Source organism: Myxocyprinus asiaticus, chromosome 30, assembly GCF_019703515.2.
Source record: "Myxocyprinus asiaticus isolate MX2 ecotype Aquarium Trade chromosome 30, UBuf_Myxa_2, whole genome shotgun sequence".
NCBI lineage: Eukaryota > Metazoa > Chordata > Actinopteri > Cypriniformes > Catostomidae > Myxocyprinus > Myxocyprinus asiaticus.
The window spans coordinates 2021507-2041605 of record NC_059373.1 but is presented as its reverse complement, the minus strand read 5'-3'; the positions used below and the strand labels follow the sequence as shown (position 1 = coordinate 2041605).

General features: G+C 36.1%; 1 protein-coding gene and 1 pseudogene across 1 annotated transcript; one reads left to right on the top strand and one right to left on the bottom strand.

The window, feature by feature from the left end:
* Positions 1-1187: 1187 nt before the first annotated feature.
* On the bottom strand, positions 1188-11217 carry LOC127421490 (zinc-alpha-2-glycoprotein-like). The gene is made up of 6 exons (XM_051664572.1): positions 11026-11217; positions 8926-9162; positions 8551-8820; positions 8054-8332; positions 7747-7869; positions 1188-7526 (listed from the first exon to the last, which is right to left on the bottom strand). Exons 1-6 carry the CDS (start codon positions 11093-11095, stop codon positions 7414-7416), a joined length of 1092 nt encoding a protein of 363 aa, XP_051520532.1. The 5' UTR covers positions 11096-11217; the 3' UTR covers positions 1188-7413.
* Positions 11218-13946: 2729 nt separating this feature from the next.
* The window catches only part of LOC127421616 (H-2 class I histocompatibility antigen, alpha chain-like), a 13337-nt pseudogene continuing 7184 nt past the window's right edge, over positions 13947-20099 (top strand).

Sequence of the window (20099 nt, the reverse complement as noted above, 5' to 3'; positions counted from 1 at the left end):
ATCTTTTTATAGTATAATGAACAGAGGTGGTGCCAGGAGTTTTTCACAGGGGTCAGTCTGTAGTGGCACAGAAATTTTCAGGCAGCATTTCCGTATCGTCGGGGGAGGGAATATAGTGACACCTGGGACAGAGAGGTGCAGCGACCTTGGTGTGCGCACATGTTAAGACTTCTGTGTGTTGTGGTTGTACAGAGACAGTTCCACCTCTAAAAACTAAATTGTGCAGTTGTAAAGTGGCAGTTGCGAGCAGGGTGGCCAATGGGGTGGCCAGGCTTCAGTCCATGGTGGCCACAGCCACACCTGGCCAACCCCTAGCTCTGCCACTGATAATGAAGAGTTAATTTAACATTAGTGTTCCAAGCTATTCAATGATCAAGTTCTTGTGCAATTAATGTTGAATAGTAATTTTCATCCTGTGAGATTTAGAAAGACACCTCAGCCATCAAACCAAGAAAATGGATTCAAGAAGTATTTTAAACAACAGAACATTTAAAGTAATAATTTCCAAATTAAATCATTTCAACTCACCATTAGACCTTTTTCTTTTGTGGATATAAATAAAAATCATGATCATGAACACTGTAACTGCTGCAAAAACCGCTGCAACTGCTGGAACATCTGTTGCAGATGCTTCACTGTGTTTAATGAGTTTTCCATCTGCAAAATTACAAACGACAAAACTCTAAACACATTAAAGATCCCTTTAAACTGATTCATAATTCAAATCTGGTGCAAAGACAACAACTAAATAGTATTTCCAGATGTGCAATTTGATCTTGCTTTGTCTCCATAATATCTACAGGTCAACCAGATAGAAAACAAATGTACACATATTGACTCAGTACTGAAGATATGATCATATTTACCCCATTTACCCCATTCTGATATAACCGGCTCTTTTAGACTGATGTGATTGACATGACACTCAAAACCCTCTTTCTCATTTCTGTGGATCTCCGCACTGATTCTCAGCTGAAAGGTTTCATCACCATTTGGTCTGATTCCAGAAGAGTTTACATGATCCAGTTTAATGCCGTTCAACATCATATTCATCTCCAGGTGTTTGGGGTAGAAACCAGTGGCCAGACAGATCAGAATCAACTTGTTTTGATCTTGAGGAGATTCAACAGCAAACATCTCAACATCTGGAAGAGCTGGAGTCAAAATGAACATGAATGATATTTCTCTAGTTTTTTTTATTTCAGTTGTAAAACAGTGGTCTATTACTGATGCCTGAGGTTCAGACATTTCAAATGATAAATGTTTGTCCTGATTAATTAAATTGAGCTTGACAGTGAAATGTACAGTATAGGCGTTCGCCGTCACCCGCTTGCAATGTTAACAGCTTGATTATAAACAGGAACAATAGTTTTATCACGTCACTCGCTTACAGAGACGTGGTATAACACCATTTGCATGTTGAATTAACAGGTTTAGAAAGGTTTATACATCTGTAACATCTTAAGTTCAGTATCTATGGGACAAAGCACTTCTGACACTGCTGACAGCTGCACGAGAGTGAGAGAGGGAGAGACAGAGCAGATTTATTTGTGCAGCTTCTGGAATTACAGTTTGATACAAAAACAAGTTTATTGATTTGATTTTCTCATCTGTATCTGTTGGTTTACTAATATAGAGTCTAATTTGCAGCTGCACTTTAAAGTGAATAAAAGTGTGCATTTTTTATGTTAGGTTATAGTTCAATCTGATGAAGGGTTTGTATTAACTTTAACAGCCAGTAGATGGCCCTTGATTAGTCCAGATTTGCTTAGCGAAGAGAGGTAACGCTTCACTAGGTTTCACAGAGGTGGAGCTGGTTTCACAGCTAAGTCGAACTCCACCCAATTGTCTACACAGTGAAAAGCACTTGCGGACAGACTGACTTGAGGAACTTCACATTGAAAGAAGTTCATGGTAGTTCTCATCTGCCACGGCAAATGTGAACGAGATGTTGCTGTAAAAGTATCATGAATCGTCCTCAGTGGATTATTTACTAACAACTCGAAAGAGAGATGATATCCATTATTATTATACTTTTTTACTTAGTATGTGCACTCCAAATCAAGTGTGGTAAGAAACCTTTTGTGTATGTTTGTGAATAATACTGAACAGAGACAGCTCTAAAGATTTCAAGCTGCAAATTAATTTACAGAATAAATATATATACCAGCTAGTGTGATTTGTTCAGTACACAGTTCTTGGTTTGTAATTTAAACTTGAACTATAAATCTTTGTAGTACAAATGGAAATGATGGCTCATGTTCTTCAGTTGATATCATCCTCCTCTCTGTAATTAATCGTTTTAACTTTACAACTCTTTATTTTATAATGCAAATATCTACATAAACTGAACAGCTAGAGGAGCAGTGGTGTATCCAGGACATTTTTACTGGGGTGGCCAAGATGGGGCACAGACCTAGTGTGGGGTGGCGATACCAGGAGAACCTTTATGAATGGCACATGATCAAAATGTGTAAATATCGCATTGCTTTGCTTCAACATCTACACATGTAGAATAAATGAATTCTTAAACTCATGTTAGCATTCACTGAATTGTTTGTATTCAATATCAGACTGTTGTTTTGACATTTGACAGTTTTCTATTCCTGTTCTATTTCAGCCTATTACAGTTTCTGGGAATCTCTGGTTATTTTAACATAACATCCATTTTTAAATCAGTAATTGTTTAGGAAAAGTCAGTTACACATTTTTAAGAGCTATTCTCATTGTAGAGAATTAATCTGCATATAACATCAGGTATAGTGTATAATCATAAAAAGATACAAGTACAGGTGATAACTGATTGAGGCGCAATTCAATCAATCATTCATTCATTTATTAGCTATAACTGCACTGTCCAGCAGAAATATTGTTAAATTGGGTACAAATCAGTGTGTGAATTTGGCTGAGGGCTTATAGGTGTCTGTCTGGAAACCCCAAAATTGCAGATTGAGCTCTGAATACAGTAAAAAACAAAACTCTATTTACAGTGTCTACTCAGGTTTATTTTCCACATGCTCTGATAGCTTCAATTACTTTGATTATTACCAAATAAAATGGTTAGTCAAATCATTTGCGGCATTTAAGTGCAATTTGCCCTGCCTCTGCATATTTAAAATGTCAAATAAGGTATAAAAACTTTGAAGATTTTATTGGTCTGACTGATCAATAATACACAAAGAGCTCATAAATAACTTATGTAAAGATTTAAAGTACAGTCACAGCACAAACCCTTCCATTTCACACACAGGTTAGCCATATATATAACTTTAGCTGTTGAACATATACATCTGTAAAACGCTTTACACACCTCCGTCATTAAATCAGAAAACATGTCATTTCATATTTCATGTCAATATAAAGATAACATGCTGAATGTGGTGTAGGGTCTAGCTTACTCTTTAACCTAGCAACTGTAACCATGAAAAAATGTTTTCACATTCACATGGAAATTCGGGATAAATTAAACGTTAGATTAAATGAACATACCTCTCAAATAACAGCTTTCTTTCTGACCACAAATCGACATCGTCAACTCATTGGAAGTTGGAGGTAGACGCTAGCTCGTGTCAGCTTTGTGCTTCTGACCGACCATTATACTCCAGACCTGGTGCCCACTGCCCTCGACCTGCGGCACCCGCCTGGCCACCCGCGGCCTGCCCCTTCCCCCACTGATCAAAGATCAGCTCACACAGCTTCAGTCCCACAACTACTATAATGGTCAGAAATATAAAACTGACCCTGGGTCAGTGTGGCTGTAAATCAACAAATGACCTGAGATGTCATCTTTGATTGACAGGTGTTTCTATTGGTTCTTCGTTCTTGTGTTGATGAACATGATGAACTACCAATCAGTTCTGGGGTGGACACAGGGTGGCCAATGAGATTTTAGCGGTGGCCCAGGCCACCACAGGCCACCCCCTAAAATCGCCACTGTGAACTAGTGCTTAGGACTAGGGGTTTTGAACACAAAAGTATAAAGATGATAAGCAGTGATGTTTTTAATGTTTGCATTGAGAAGTACTAAACTGCAACCAAGCTAACGAGTTTCACATCTGATTTTGCCTCTATCTAATACAAATGCACATAAAATGTTTCTGAAGAGATAGAAGAGATGAATGCCACAGTTACATTTCATTGTTGAGGTCATGATTTTAACTTCTGAAACCCGTCTGTGGTGCTCTGTTGGATGGAGAGTAGCACTTCTATATTCACCTCAGAAATGTTTTGGAGATTTTTTTTTTTTCTTTTAAATAAACTTGCCATGGTAATCAAAACATGCTGTCATGCTCTGATTGAAAAACGATTAAAAGTGATTTTATTTTTGTAATATTTAGAGGTAATATACTTAACTCTACCACAAATTCAGAAAATATCAAATATCAGAAAAGAGGACATGTGCAATTTCAAATAAGGCTTGTTGGAGGAACATTGTTTATCTGGTTTCATTAATACTAAAAAAAACTGTAAAACTACTGAATAGTTTAATATCCCATGCTTTATACTTTTATGAGGAACTGTGTTAGGATGTACTGGTGGTCAGAGGTGTAAGAGTGACGGGGGACAAAAATATACAGTTACAAGTGTCTTTATTCCCAATGGATGTGCAAAATACTGTATAGACAGAAAAATCCAAAATTCTATGTACAATATAAACGCATCTATTTTGGCTATGCCCCCCAAAAAAATACAAACGTAATCCAACAATGCAGCTACTCGCACTCTAAATCTTATTCTTTTTCTGGTTTTATAGCGGTTGGCAAACCAGCTTTTGGTGCATTTCCGCCACCTGTGTTGGAGTGTGGTGCATTGAAAAAAAAACCTCCATATGGACTAAATCCTACCATACAAATTTGTTTTCTTAAGATAAATTAAAAGAGCATTATACACTTTTGAAGAATTATTTAATACCCACTGACTTTAATTCTTCTATTAGCTGAAATCTTTCTGTCATATGCAACACAATTTAACAGCACATGTTCAACTGTTTCTGATTTAAGTTTATCTATGTTATACAGTGATTGATTGAGAGCAGAGTGTCCAATCCGGAATCTTGTTAATATTATCCCTTCTATTTCCATATATAATCCTATCATACCCAACTTGACTTTGAATACTGGACAGATGTTGTCCCTTAACTTCCTAATTCCATTTCTCTTGCCACATCCCTTTTACCACTCCTTTAATTAATCCTTTAACTTCTGACTTACTCAATGGGACATTAACCTCTATTCTAGAATGTTTCAGAGCATGCTTAGCCATACCATCCACCTCATTACGCTCCACACCCACATGAGCTGGTACCCACAAGAAAGAAACTATTATGTGTGACTGACGTATCCTAAACAGACTCTGAAGAATTTCAAATAAAATATCTTGCCTAGATGAGGACTTCCCACTTATTAAACTTGTTAGCACTGAATATGAAAGAGCATACTACTACAGGATACTCGCTGAAGAGCCAAATTAATAGCTATTAGTTCTGTTGCATAAACTGATAAATGATCCGATGTCCTTTTTGCAATTCTGTACTTAAAATATGGATTGTAAACTGCTGTTGCTGTACGTCCAGTATCAGGATCATTTGAACCGTCCATGTATATTTGCATAATTGAATAATATTTCTGATTCAAATATTGATGAACAACTACATTTTTAGGAGCACTCATGTTTATCATTGATTTTATCCAGCAGCTGGAAGTCAGCTTCTGGCATAAAAAAAAGAGCCAAGGGGGTGTTACAGGAACGGCCACTGTTGGGCTATATCAACATTTGATATTCCTGTCTTGAGACTGTTTATTTGCTACCCATCCAGAGCTATTTAGTTTTTTATAATCATACTCCCAGCACTCTTTCAAAACATTAGTTACCAGAGGAGTATTATGATGACCTGTTATCGAAGGCCAATAAACCATTTTCAGTTGGAGTCTTCTGATGTCTAAAGGCATGTCCCCACTTCCACCTGTAATGCTGTTACTGGAGATGATCTAAATGCACCACAACATAATCTTAAAGTTTAGGATTGAATACCATTTACCCTTTTTATAAATGACGCTGACGCAGAACGATACACTACACTACCATAATCTATTGCAGATCTTATTGCACAATATATTCTCTTTAAAGAATAACGATTTACACCCTATTCTATCCCTGCCAAGCACCTTAAAATAATGTAATAATTTAATAAATAATAAAATCCATTTTTATATTTGTCCATTATCTGTTGAATGTGTGTACTAAAAGTCCATTTTGAATCCATCCACACCCCTAAAACCCCTTACCACTGATACTTATTCTAAAACCTGATCATATCCCACTCTAAATGGCTACCAAGAACTCCTTTAATAGGGCGAGCTCCTCCCATTCAAGGGACATACTAATTAGCGTTTTTTCCACAGATCAGGCAGACAAGGTGACTAAATAATTATTTGTAACATAAAACATTAACATGGTTCATCATAAAGGTTATCATTCATATTTAATACATTTCACAAAAGCAATCATAATTCCCAAAGATTATTCCCCCTTGTGATGCAACTGAACTATAATGTGGCAGCTTTGCATGAACAGATTTGGTAAAAGAATGGTAAACTGGTATGTACAACTCTTTTTGTATGTATTGTGTTGGCCTGATTAAATGAAGCAATAAACTTCAGTTGTTACAAATTGTGTTGTGTTCTTCTAGAGCAGTTATGATGATAGCTCCCCAAAGTAATTTCACGAGCATGATGACTCTTAGATGACTGGCGATTTATTGAAAGTTTCTCCATTTGATCATCAACCAACTCAAGATGCTGTAAATAATAAAATATAGGCAAGATATATACAGACTTTTAAGAGAAATACAGAATATAGAATGACACAAATAAACAACAAATGTTCTGTACAAATTCTTCTGTTAAATGAACAGAATTAATATACTCTATGTTCAGTTATTACACTTCACAATGCAATAAGAATCCACATGAAATAAAACACTGTAAAAACAAAAACAAAAATCATCATAAACAACATGTTGAAATTGTAAGTGAGAGAGACAAACATAAATCACATATCAAATAAATGGGAAAACTTCATTGGCTGCTAATTACCAAAGGAGAACTGAAATCTTGTATTTTATAACATCTTGTAACTTCAGATGAGCAGCACCACTGATAAAGGACTTTTCATGAGGAGCAGCAATCTTTTATCAGAGTCTTACTGTTGTCATAATAAACGTCACAGTTAAACAATTCCTTCCAAATGAGCTTAAATCTACCAATTAAAGGTCTGTTATTTCTTTAACACAAAACTATTAGAAGCATATTTAAGTAATCATCAATAAATCTAAAAACTGACCTTGATGTCAGCTACAGTGTTATTAAAATAAAACTTAACAAATTCAACCATGAAATTATTAAGGTTAACACTTTAATGGCATAAACAACAGTACACAAATCTACAAACACAACACTGTGGAATATTGAGGAATAGGAATATTTTTCCTGACATGAATTCTATTAAATATTTCCTAAAAAATTTACCTGAAAAATAGAAAATAAAAATAATTATGTATCAGAACTTCAACACATGAAATTGTTACGAGTTTGAGAAATAAAAGTTTGAGGCAGTTAAAGGGATAGTTCACCCAAAAATAAAAATTATCTTATTTATTCGCCCTCATGATATATCAGGTGTGATATATCTATTTTAACCATAGAACATTTAAAATAACAATTTCCATATGAAATCATTTTAACTCACCATCGGACCTTTTTCTTTTGTAGATATAAATAAAAATCACAATCATGAACACTGTAACTGCTGCTACTATGATTGTTATAATATTTGTTCTAGATGCTTCACTGCAGTTACTGCATTTTCCATCTGCAAAATTACAAAAGACAAAAATACAAACACATTACAAACACCTTTAAACTGTTTTGAAAATGTATAGTAAAATTCAGGAACTATTTCTACTTTACTATTTTGCAAATGTGCATCAGCAAGCTAGACAACTTCAATCATTCTGTCCTTATTCGCTCAATACTGAAGATATGATCATATTTACCCCATTCTGATATAACCGGCTCTTTTAGACTGATGTGATTGACATGACACTCAAAACCCTCTTTCTCATTTCTGTGGATCTCCACACTGATTCTCAGCTGAAAGGTTTCATCACCGTTTGGTCTGATTCCAGAAGAGTTTACATGATCCAGTTTAATGCCGTTCAACATCATATTCATCTCCAGGTGTTTGGGGTAGAAACCAGTGGCCAGACAGATCAGAATCAACTTGTTTTGATCTTGAGGAGATTCAACAGCAAACATCTCAACATCTGGAAGAGCTGGAGTCAAAAGAACCAACAATAAATACTGTTATAATTCATCAAAAAGAATAATTCAGGATATATGCATCAAATTCCAGAGTCTTATGACAACATGAACGCATTCAAGTTTTCATACTTTTGATTAATTTCCTCTTTAATTAGTTTTAGTTCGGGACATAAATTGTTTAAAAATACTCCTAGAACTACTATTACTACTAAAACTGATTGAAACATACTTCTTTGAGTATTATTAAATGTGGAGATCCAGTTCATGCAGTTCTTGAGGTAAATCTTGATGATTTGGTTTTGTATTGTTTCACGGTCCCACTTCAGTTTGGTTTCTTTAGCTTTGGGATTTTTATTGATCCACTGTGTTGTGTTGAAATTAAAGGCAATAAAATCTTCTCCATCATATTGATACTCATCAAACCCCTTAAGATTCTTGATTGTTCCATCAGGAAGTTTCTCCACCTCACATCCAGCTCTTCTCTGAAGTACATGAAGCTCTACAATCACAACACAAATATTGATTAGAATCTCACACAAATGATAGATAATTACAGTTTCATAACATATCTGATGATTGATCAGAGAAAACCCATTAAACTCACCAGAACACTTGGAGTTTGTGCAGTTTGACAGAAGATAAAGCTGATGTAGAAACCAGTCTCTAGACTCATGTAGTTCAGGAACATCTCTCCAGATTTCTGATTTCTTCCAGTCTTGTTCTTCATTACTGTAGTGAGAGATCTGTCTATCATCACACACACACACACCACTGAACACAGATCCAGAGAATGTGTCAGGTGTGGAAAGGGCGGTGTACTCATACTGGAGTGAGTGTTTCTCTGGGGAAAAATAAATGAAAAATTATGTAAAAAGTGTCTTTGCAAAACATAAATGTAAGAGTTAATGGTCTGGTTCTAAAATGAAAGTCAGAATATGATAGGCTGTCTTTGTATCACTAAAGTGTTTGGGTTGTTTTTATTGAGATTTCTCACAATAATCACACTGTAATCACTGATCCAGTACTGAACTGCAATAAAGTTGGCTTGACGTTGGACATTCATAAATAGTTGCAAATTAATAAATAGCATTTGATTATAATGACTTACAGTCATACAACCAACTCCAAAATGTGCATCTAGATGTCAGTGGGACGCTCCTGTTCTACCCACTCCGTACGGGACTCGAGCCAGCGTCTCCGGCATGGGAGGTGGGTGCGCTAACAAGGAGGCTAAAGGCTACAGCCTTTACTGTCTGTCGCTTGTGCACCTCTTGAGGACAGGAAAGTGAGGTTTATACACATTGCACAGCTATCTATCAGCTGGCTCCCGTTACATCAGCAATAATGCACACCTTTGTAGCCCCTTTATATCCTTTTCAAGTTGTTGAATGCTATTGGTGCGCAGTTTGATATCTTTAGCTATCTGAGACGTCTGTCAGCTTGTCAAATTTTTCACAAGCTACTGCAGTTGCTCTGTCAATGGAGGTTTTCTTAAAGTGAGTGGCTTCAAGCTTCACTGTTAACTGTTGAACGGCACAAAAGAGTGTAGACAAAGCGACGTCATCTTTAGCTTTTTCCCCAGGGAGATTTTAGAAGGAAATGCAAAAATCTCTTTCTGGGCACCAATTTCCATCTCTTGATGTTCACCGAATCGCTTCCATGTGCTGCTTATAATGTCCCATCAATATGTCGCTGTCATAGAGGGAATGATTTTTTTTGCTCATGGTTTCATGTCAAAGATGTGATGTATGTAATTTCAAAGCGAAGAGCGCGAGATCGTCATCACTGCCGCTATTGCCATTAAGAGATCCTTATGGATTTAAAAACACGAGATGTTCTGCATGACTGTGTGATTGCTTAATCTATTAAACAGGAAAGGAGGACTGATTTTCACTTCAAGTAAATTGGTGAGTGCTTTTTGCATTGTTATAGCAACATCAGGAGTTTTCTAAGTGTAAATTAGGCTGCTGGAGCATTCAGTGTCGGATCAAGTTTTGAAAGTAGTGAACCCGGAAAGTCGGATTTTATAACTTCCTACTAGGAAAAGTGCAATGGAATGCATCTTGAAGTCAGAATTACAACTTGTAGGCTCATGCAGAAATTCTCAACTCTGATTTCTCCGAGATGAAGGGGCATGATGTCACACAAACATGTCCACACTCAGGAGATATACAAAGTGATAAACATTCACTTTATTAAATAATATCGATAAATGAGTTTGTTTCCACATTACATGATATTAAAGCTTGTTTAACAAACATCTGCAGAAACAGGTTTATAAAACATTATAATCTCTTTTGATAATCATACACCTGAAGCACAAATGCTAGCGCTGCAGCATTTGAAATTGAAATCCCAATTTTTGCCAAATAATACTCCTACACTGTTTAAATGATCATAACTCGAGACTTTGAGACGAAATTTCAACTTGTTAGCCTTAAACTCCTCGAAAGAATACTGACAGATGAAGAGCTTCAAACTCCTCCATCATGAACCCTATCGTCCCTCATGACCTCGGAATTGACAAACTGCTGATTTTGAATGATTTATAGTTCAAGTTTAAATTACAAACCAAGAATTGTGTACTGAACAAATCACACTAGCTGGTATATATATTTACTTCTGTAAATTAATCTGCAGCTTGAAATCTTTAGAGCTGTCTCTGTTCAGTATTATTCACAAACATACACAAAAGGTTTCTTACCACACTTGATTTGGAGTGCACATACTGAGTAAAAAAGTATAAAAAACAGAGTAAAAAGTATAATAATCATCCCTCTTTCGAGTTGTCAATAAATAATCCATTCAGGATAATTCATGTTACTTTCACTGCAACATCTCGCTCACATTTTCTCGTCGCCAAATACTTTCAATAGGAAGTACCTCAAGACTGCTGGAGTAACCTGTCCCAACCTGCATCTGACTATCAAAATATCTTCTCGCGCCCTTCTGCTCAACACGGACTCGGATTGGCTCAGATTAGTTTCGTACGCATGCGCACATTATAAAAACGAAAACCGAGTGGCCAATTAAATTGTCAATGTGCGGTGCTACGGGCGGCTTCAGGAACTCAAGCCGTCTTCTCTCTGTCTCACACCTGTCGTATTTCACCTGTTGTGCCTAATTTGAATGAAGCCTATCCCCTTTCGCGTGCACGCGCACAGTACCGCCGTGTTTCCACTAGATGGAGGTAAAAAAGTGGGAATTTCGTCTTCACCCAACCTATCCGAAAGTTCAGTTAGGATTACAAGTTAAACATTTTCCAGTAGATGGCAGCACAGACTGTGAAATTTAATTCAAAGGATTTCAAAAGTCATTGCCCTACATCCTTATGGAAACAGATCTCTGTGTCACAAGTCGATTCTAGGTCTTTTTTTTGTCTGCTTACTGAACGTTAAATCAGTATGTAGCCTACAGGTAGATTTTACAGTATGGTGTCACATGCTTTACAAAATAACATTAGTTTGTCAGTCTGACACACTCAACACTTATAATGTTACAATGTTGTCCAAATGAACACATAAGTGTATTTAATTTGCATGATAATGAATAATGTTACTGGTATTTTATCTAAAACATTTGTTAAAATTGTGCATGTAGTAGATGCAGTAAAGTTCTGTAACTGGCTCTTGGTGGAAATAAATAATATAGCCTAGCTTTATTTCTACTGCACCTTTCAGCATTTAAGCAAAACGTTTTTAACAAATTAATAAGAGAAATTTACACAAATGAATAACAAAAACAACAAACAAACATGAATTCATATATAAGTCTTAATATTCAAGGGGGTATTAAATGGGCAGGGTCATTGTTACCCACCTGCCTGATTTCTGCCTCCATCATTCTTCAGAATGGAACGAAAGGTTTAGTGTACTGACACAAGCAACACTGTGTGTCCCATAACATATCTTATTCTATTTACTTAAACAAAACTGTTTTTTTCTTGGTTATTTTGAAAACTTTTTAGCATACAGTAAGTGCAAAAACACATCCCATGTCAACCTACACAGTAATGGTTTTGCTTTATAATATTTGAGCAGGCAAGACATAGAAACACAAAAGGAAAGAACATTAAACATGCAAAATTAGAAAACAAACATGACAGCAAACATATAAAACATTAAGCCACACCTGGATCCTACCTCCCTCATTGTTCTGCATAAATACCCAAAAAGTCATAAAAATAGGTATGTTGCATTGACACAAGCAGCACTGTATGTCCCATAACACGTTGGATTCTATTTACTTAAACACTTATTATTCAGGGGGGTATTATCGAGGCAGTGCAATTTTTACACCTCTGCCTGGATTCTACCTCCCTCATTATTCTGCATGGATGCCCAAATTGTCATAAAAATAGGTATGTTGCATTGACACAAGTATCACTGTATGTCCCATAACACATTGGATTCTATTTACTTAAACACTTATATAATTCAGGGGGGTAATATCTAAGCAGAGCAATTTGTACACTTCTGCCTGGATTCTACCTCCCTCATTGTTCTGCATGGATGCCAAAAAAAGTCATGAAAATATTTATACTGTATTGACATAAGCTGCACTGTATGTCCCATAACATATTCTATTCTATTGACAGAGTCTTATTGTTCAGGGGTACAAACAGAAACAAATGGAATATGTATAAACAGGGGGGAAAATGGCTTTTTATCAATCATGAGCAAAGGGAACTCAAGCAAGTCCAACAGGACCTAAATGCTATGCTGAAGAGTGCAAGGAAGCAGCACAGAGATATTATTGAACAGAATTTTAAATTGCGGGATGCCATGAAAAATGTAATAAATATGGAACTGTGCAGGAAGAGTCTTATAAACAATAATGATCTATAAAAGGCAAACAAACTGAATGATTTTTATCTTAGATTTGAAGTCTACGAGTCCCACCTTGAGAACAGAACTGTGGTAGATGCCATCTCATGTGACTTGGATCAGAGACTGGAGGTAACTCCCATGCAGTACAGCCACTCTTCAGGAATGTGTGTACTAAGAAATCTACAGGTCCACATGGCATCTCTGCTTTTTTGTTAAATATGTCTGCCAGTGAATTTACTTTAGCATGGTATCCCATTTTTCAAAAATATTTGGATACACAGACCATTCCAGCATTGTGGGGGGAAAAAAATTCCCCTGTGCCTAAAAAAAAATTTCAGTTGAGAACAAAGATTTTAGACCTGTGGTTTCAATCAAATGTAATGAAATGTTTTTAACATATGGCAGTATCTGTCCTCAAAGAAGATATCAGATAATCACTTGACCCACTTCAGTTTGCTTATAGGCCTGTCCGGAGCACTGATGATGCTATTACCTGTATTACTCATCTTGTTAATAAGCATTTAGAAGATACACAAGCCTATGCATGGTTACTCTTTGTAGATTTTAGATCTGCTTTTAATACTCTTCAACCTCACTTGCTCATTAAGGAACTGAGTTGAATGTGAATACTTTTTTTCTTATTAAATGGTTCTATTCATTTTTATCAAATTGCACTCAGCAGGTCAAGATCAATCATTAATTTTCCAAAATTAAGAGTATTAACGTTGGGGCTCCCCAATGTTGTGTCCATTCCCCCATTTTATTTACATTATGTACTAATGAGTGAACTAGGAGTATGGAAAGTAATTTTATTGTCAATTTTTCTGATGACACTGCTGTTATGAGTTTATTGCACAAGAATACCTGTCCTCTCATTTATTTTTCAGAAGTGGACAGGTTTGTACAATGGTATGACAGTAACTATTTGACTCTAAATGATAAAGACAGTTCAAATTATATTTGACCCTAGCTCTGTGGGGGACCACAGGCCAGAAATAATAGGTGACAATGCTATAACTGAAGTTTCTTCATATAAGTATCTAGGGGTCCATATAGATACTGTATTGAGCTGGTCTTCTCAAATTAATAGTCTGTGTTCGAAACTGCAGCTGAGGTTGTATTTTGTGCACCAGCTCATGGTATATGGGGTGAATTAGAAAATTGTTTATATTTTATCAATCTGTTTTTGAGAGTTTGATGAGATATGGTATAACGGCATGGTGTGGTAATCTATCATTACAGTTAAAATCAAAGCTTAACCACTTGGTACGTTGGCTTGAAAGAAAGTTGTTCCATTCAGTGGCTGTATGACCAATGTACATTGAGGCAAGCTCAGATCAGACCCATGTCCTAAATGAAGAATATAGATTTTTTCCTTCAGGTATATGTTTTTTTTTTTTTTTTTTCTGTGTGAGGTGAATCGTTTTAAAATCTCATTTGTTCCAAACACAATTAGGCTTTTAAATAAGAATAGAATTTAAGGTAATAGAATTTTTATATTTGACTGTATATGTGTACATGTATTTATATTTAAATAATACTTAAGGTTTGACACTATAGGTCTATAGGAGCTTGAATTGTATTTTTACATTGTGTGTAATGTACTTAAATTATATTGTGCTGTGTAGGTACTTTTGAATTATGTTGTGCATGCTGTATGTGTTTGCTGCCCACTGGCTGCTGTGCACTGAGTCCAAGACAAATTTCTCTAAGTGGGACATAGTATATTCAGTTCAATTCATTGTCCACCCTATCTGGATTCTACCTCTCTATTCATCTGACTGGATACACAAATATGGCCACTTGCTTGTTTTATTATTATTGTGCGCGCGCGCGCATTTATATGCGTTTGATGTACATACACTGTTCATGAAAACCTACATGTTAATTTAATTTTATAATTGAATCTGAATATTTCTTGAACAGCCCTCTAATCATTTAGACGCGTTTATGAGCTTTTATTAAACCAAAAATTGTGGATGCACTCAACCAAAAACCAAAACACAAAATGTTTTTAAAATTACACTTTGTTTTGGAATAACTCTATTTAAATATATTTTAGTGATTGCACTTGTTCTTCCATTAGGAATCATTACCATCATAACATCTAGGCTCCTACAATTTTAAAATATTGGATTAAACTAAATATTGCATAGATGTCTATAAATGCATTGCATATAACTCGATGTAAAAACTCTTCCAATTTTTCCCAAAAAACCCTACAAAGTGCTTGAGAATACACAAAACAATGTCAAGTGTGCAATGTTGCACTTTACAACCTCTGCACAACCTTGAGTAAACGCTCTTTATCAATGTACTAATAGCCAAAAGAGCAAGCACTTTTGTTCTGCTGATGACAGAGATTTTAATGTGCAACTAGTACACACAAACAGTAGTGTATGTTAAGAAACATGGCCATAGATGTGTATCTTTAACTCCTACAGCATTCATCAGATTTCTAACTTGTGTCACGATGCTTCTTTCGTTGCTCATGCTGCCGATAATCAGGCTTGACCCCGGTATTGCTGCTTGCAGCTATATTTATAATTGTATTTGGTCATAAAATGAACCACTTTGTCTAAATATCTTACATGTAGATGGCCTGGAATCAGCACTGTCCCCTCCCCCTTTGTTCATAAAGAAGACCCGCCAAACAGAGTATATCGAGTAGTGCTGTATTGGAGTACAGTGGTCACAGTGAATAGTGCCCTTCTCATGCAAGTTTGAACTGCCATTATCAGTACAAGCATAAACACATGGTAGCAAGTGTTCCTTCTACAGCTTTGTCACAAAAAAAAAAAAAAAAACCCCAAGCCTTAATTTAACAAGACAAATGACTTACTGCTCTTAATTGTTAGGAAGCCAGATTGCTTATTGCACTTTTATACAGATATTTACAAAATAACAATATGCAAAAAAAATAAAGTGCTTTAACTGGCATGATAATGTCGTCTTGTCAATCGGTTTCTTTCTCTGGATGTAACTGACAAGGACTCATACAGTCAGACTCCAGTGGGAATCCGAGCCCTACCTATAAACTAAATATTTACGGAAGCGTCCGATCAGGAGTTAAAAAAAAAAAAAAGCACAGCTGGTGCAACTCTACCCAGATGGTTAATGTTCCTTGACTGTGTATTGTTCTATTTTCAAATTAAAAGTTCTAAATTGAAATAAAAACACAAGAATGGACTTTTGATCTCTTTTCCCTTAAATCTAGTTTAACGAATTAAACTTTAAGTGGAGTAATTGGACAGAGCAATTGCTATTACAAATGATTAAATTTGGAATTTAGTGCATTGAACTTCAAATAAAAGTTTGAAGTGCTGGAATTTAAGTTAAATTCCCTCAAGTTATCAGTACACATTACTTAAGGCAAACAGTTTCCTCAAATTTTAAGTAAATTCAACTTATCCGGGTTTACAGTGTACAGCCGTACACAATGTGTCTCAAACACATATAATGTATTATATTCCGATATTTCATCAAAGTATGGCCCCATATCCACAGAGGTCTGGGCTCACGGGTGCTACTTGAGGTTCTTTACTGGACCATTAATTTTGCTTGGGCATCAGGAACAAAGAAAAACGCTTCACCACCTCATACAGGTTCCGTAAAATATAGCAGTTTTATTTATACACAAATCTTACATTTAAAACACTGTAGGGAGCAGCAGGTCGACAACCATCATAACAGAACATGCGAGAGATATTAAGAGCTTTGTTTACATTGTTAGATGTTCAACTATAAATATACAAGCTTTTAAACTGGAAGCACATACAGATTAATATTCAGCCAAGGTTTCAAGGCCCTTTTGTCCCACATTCATTAAATTAATAACTCATGTGAACCCCCAATACACAGCAATTCAATACACATTGAACACATTCATAAATGCCTTACAATAAATACACCAAAACAAAATATCAAAAGTACAAACCATTGATACCATTCAAACTAAACAACTGCCATCGATTAGATTCAGTAATCATAGATACACCGAATTATCCCTCCCAATTTACGTCCGCGCGAAAAACGATAACCAAACTACGTCCCGGCACGGCAGCGTTAGGTTTGGCGCTCAACAGTACCAACCAAAAATCTCTTCCCACAGGAAACATACCGGCTTTATAGCTTCGAGCACACTAATCAAATAACCAACAGGTGTTTGATCTCATTCCCCGCCCAAATGAGACCGGGTGGAAACGCTGCAAACACTGACATTGTCTTTCCTCTTATTTGGATTCAACAGCTTACATTCTGATCCATTACGAGCAAAATAACTATTCATCATTCCTGACACTAGTGGGAGAAATACAACATTCATATCATATTTGCCCTGCTGCACCTTCTTTACACGTTCACATATGACGTCACTCGAGTTCAAGAGGGAGTATCCCGTCAATAAACCCCGGTAGCAACGCCCCTTCAGCACATTGGCAATTAAATTGGCCACTCGGGTGTTTAGTAGCCAATAAGAGTCCGCCGCTCTTCACTAGACAGTCTGATGCAGGTTGTGACAGGTTGTTTCAGCAGTCTTGAGGTACTTCCCATTGAAAGTATTTGACGACGAGAAAATGTGAAGGAGATGTTGCTGTAAAAATAACATGAAGCATCCTGAATGGATTATTTAACAACTCGAAAGAAAGATGATATCCATTATTATTATTATTATACTTTTTTACTCAGTATGTGCACTCCAAATCAAGTGTGGTAAGAAACCTTCTTTTGAGTCGGTTCTTTTCAGTGAATTGTCCAAACGGGTTTGCAAAACGGTCTGAATAGATTCGCGATTCTGTACAATTCGTTCGGTCCGTTCTCTCGCTATCTGGAGCGGTTTCTCACACAGTAAAACAGTTTCTGGATATTTACCAATACAGAGAACAAACAGCGCTGCCTGCAGTGTAACTTTACCTACACCTTTTTGAGAGGTAACTTTGAGAAACTTCAGCTTTTAACAAGGGGCTGTTCAAACTCAACGTGTTTTTCAATCGTTTTCCATGTAAACATTCGCTAGATAGATGTCTTTTGAAAACTGCGTCCTCTTTCACTGTGTCTTTATCATCTCTCGCAGGAGTGCTGCATTTTTCGATTTAGATAATTGATAAAAACGCGTCTCGAGACACCTGTGTTCTGCTCTGTGTGTTTGGGGTTTTTTTAGCACGAGAACACCTCTGTTCTGAATGGTTACTGGAACAAATGCTTTAGCCAATAGTTACATGAATGCTACTCATGCTCAAGAAAATAAATGCTTATCTCAAATGGGATATTATTATTTGGTTACCGTGAACATGAACAATAATCATAAGCTTCAAAGTGAAATAAAAAGGATTAGGTTATATTAGCAAACATTTATGCAGGATGGGAACAAATTTCTTCTGCTCATTTTAACATGCATGAATGCAAAGAAGACAAGCACTTCCGCAATCACAAGACTTGTTTAAACAAGAGGCATCAGTATTTTGTAGAGGTGATGACAGAAAATCAGATAAACAGCTTCTGGAATAAACTCACACTAAAATAATAACATATCTGAAGGTGACATTTCTTATGAGTTTGTGTTTTTGTTGTTAATAAGTAATTAAAAAAATAGTTAGCCATGGTTTTACTACAGTAATATTGTAGTAGTAACCATGGTTAATTGTGTGGTAACTATGGTTTAACTAAATACTATTGTTAAACTATAGTTACTGTAGTGAAATGGTTAATTTGTGTAAGGTTAAAGAAAACCGAAGTCTAATAATTTTATGTTTAGGCTCACATGTGCAAAAACAATTTTTTAAAAATGGCTTGAATTATGACTAAAAATAATATTTTAAATTACCAATTTTATCCCAAGAAATCACAAAATAATAAATTTATTAGAAGTATCGTTATTGGTATCGGTATCGACGATATTGGACATTAAATTATTGGTATATCGAAAAGAAAATAAGTGGTATTGCCCAAACATTTTAGGCAGATTTGTGTGCGTAGCCTCAGATTAAATCCTGCAGGCACCCCTGGTGTTCATTACAAATGTTTTGAAATCGGTTCATTGTCAAAGTTTCAGTTCAAGGTTTGATCTTGTGCGAGGGGCGTGTTTACACATGTCGCCCCACCCCTAAATACCGTATAGCTCAGACACAAGGGACAGTTTAAGTTGGAGGTAAATGCGCACATAAACACACACACGTTGCGTTTTGATGTTTTATGAGGACTCTTCATAGACATAATGATTTTTATACTGTATGAACTATAGATTCTATCCCCTAACCCTAACCCTACCCCTAAACCTAACCCTCACAAAAAACTTTCTGCATTTTACATTTTCAAAAAACATAATTTAGTATGAATTATAAGCTGTTTTCCTCATGGGGACTGACTGATTGTCCCCACAGGTTTTACGATCCTTGTGGGGACATTTGGTCCGCACAACGCAGGGAATAACTGGACTCGCACGCACACGCGCACACACAGACACTCACACACGCATTCACACACTACACAGACACGGACTCATACACACACGCTCACACACAGAATCACACACATAAACACATGCTCGCTCTCACACACACACCTGCTCACACACACATACAGACACACACAGAATAACACACAAACACATGCTCGCAGACACATACATGCGCACACACAGACACACACGCTCACACAGACACAGACACATTCTTACACGCAATTCTACATTACATGTTCATTTATCTTTTAATTAGTAATTCTCTAATTTGTTCTCATCTGTTCAAGATTCATTGTAAACATTGCAAATGCTTTGACAATACATTGTAACACCAATAAAGCACATTTGAATTTAACTGAACAACCTTCCACCTCCAGTACAAAGTAGTAGATGTTTAGTAGAATAATGATTAATATACAGCCGAGATTCGCCGTAAACACAAGACAAGTATGATATGAAGACATCTTATCATGGTCCTACTTTAGTTTTAGA

Bases quoted from the DNA above. Each gene is read 5' to 3' on its own strand.
- LOC127421490 (XM_051664572.1), bottom strand. From the start codon at position 11,095: ATGATTATTATACTTTTTACTCTGTTTTTTATACTTTTTTACTCAGTA. The intron at 8,333-8,550 runs GTATGTTTCAAT...TTTTGACTCCAG, and splicing joins ATTTAATAATACTCAAAGAA to CTCTTCCAGATGTTGAGATG. The intron at 7,870-8,053 runs GTAAATATGATC...GTAATTTTGCAG, and splicing joins GCCGGTTATATCAGAATGGG to ATGGAAAATGCAGTAACTGC.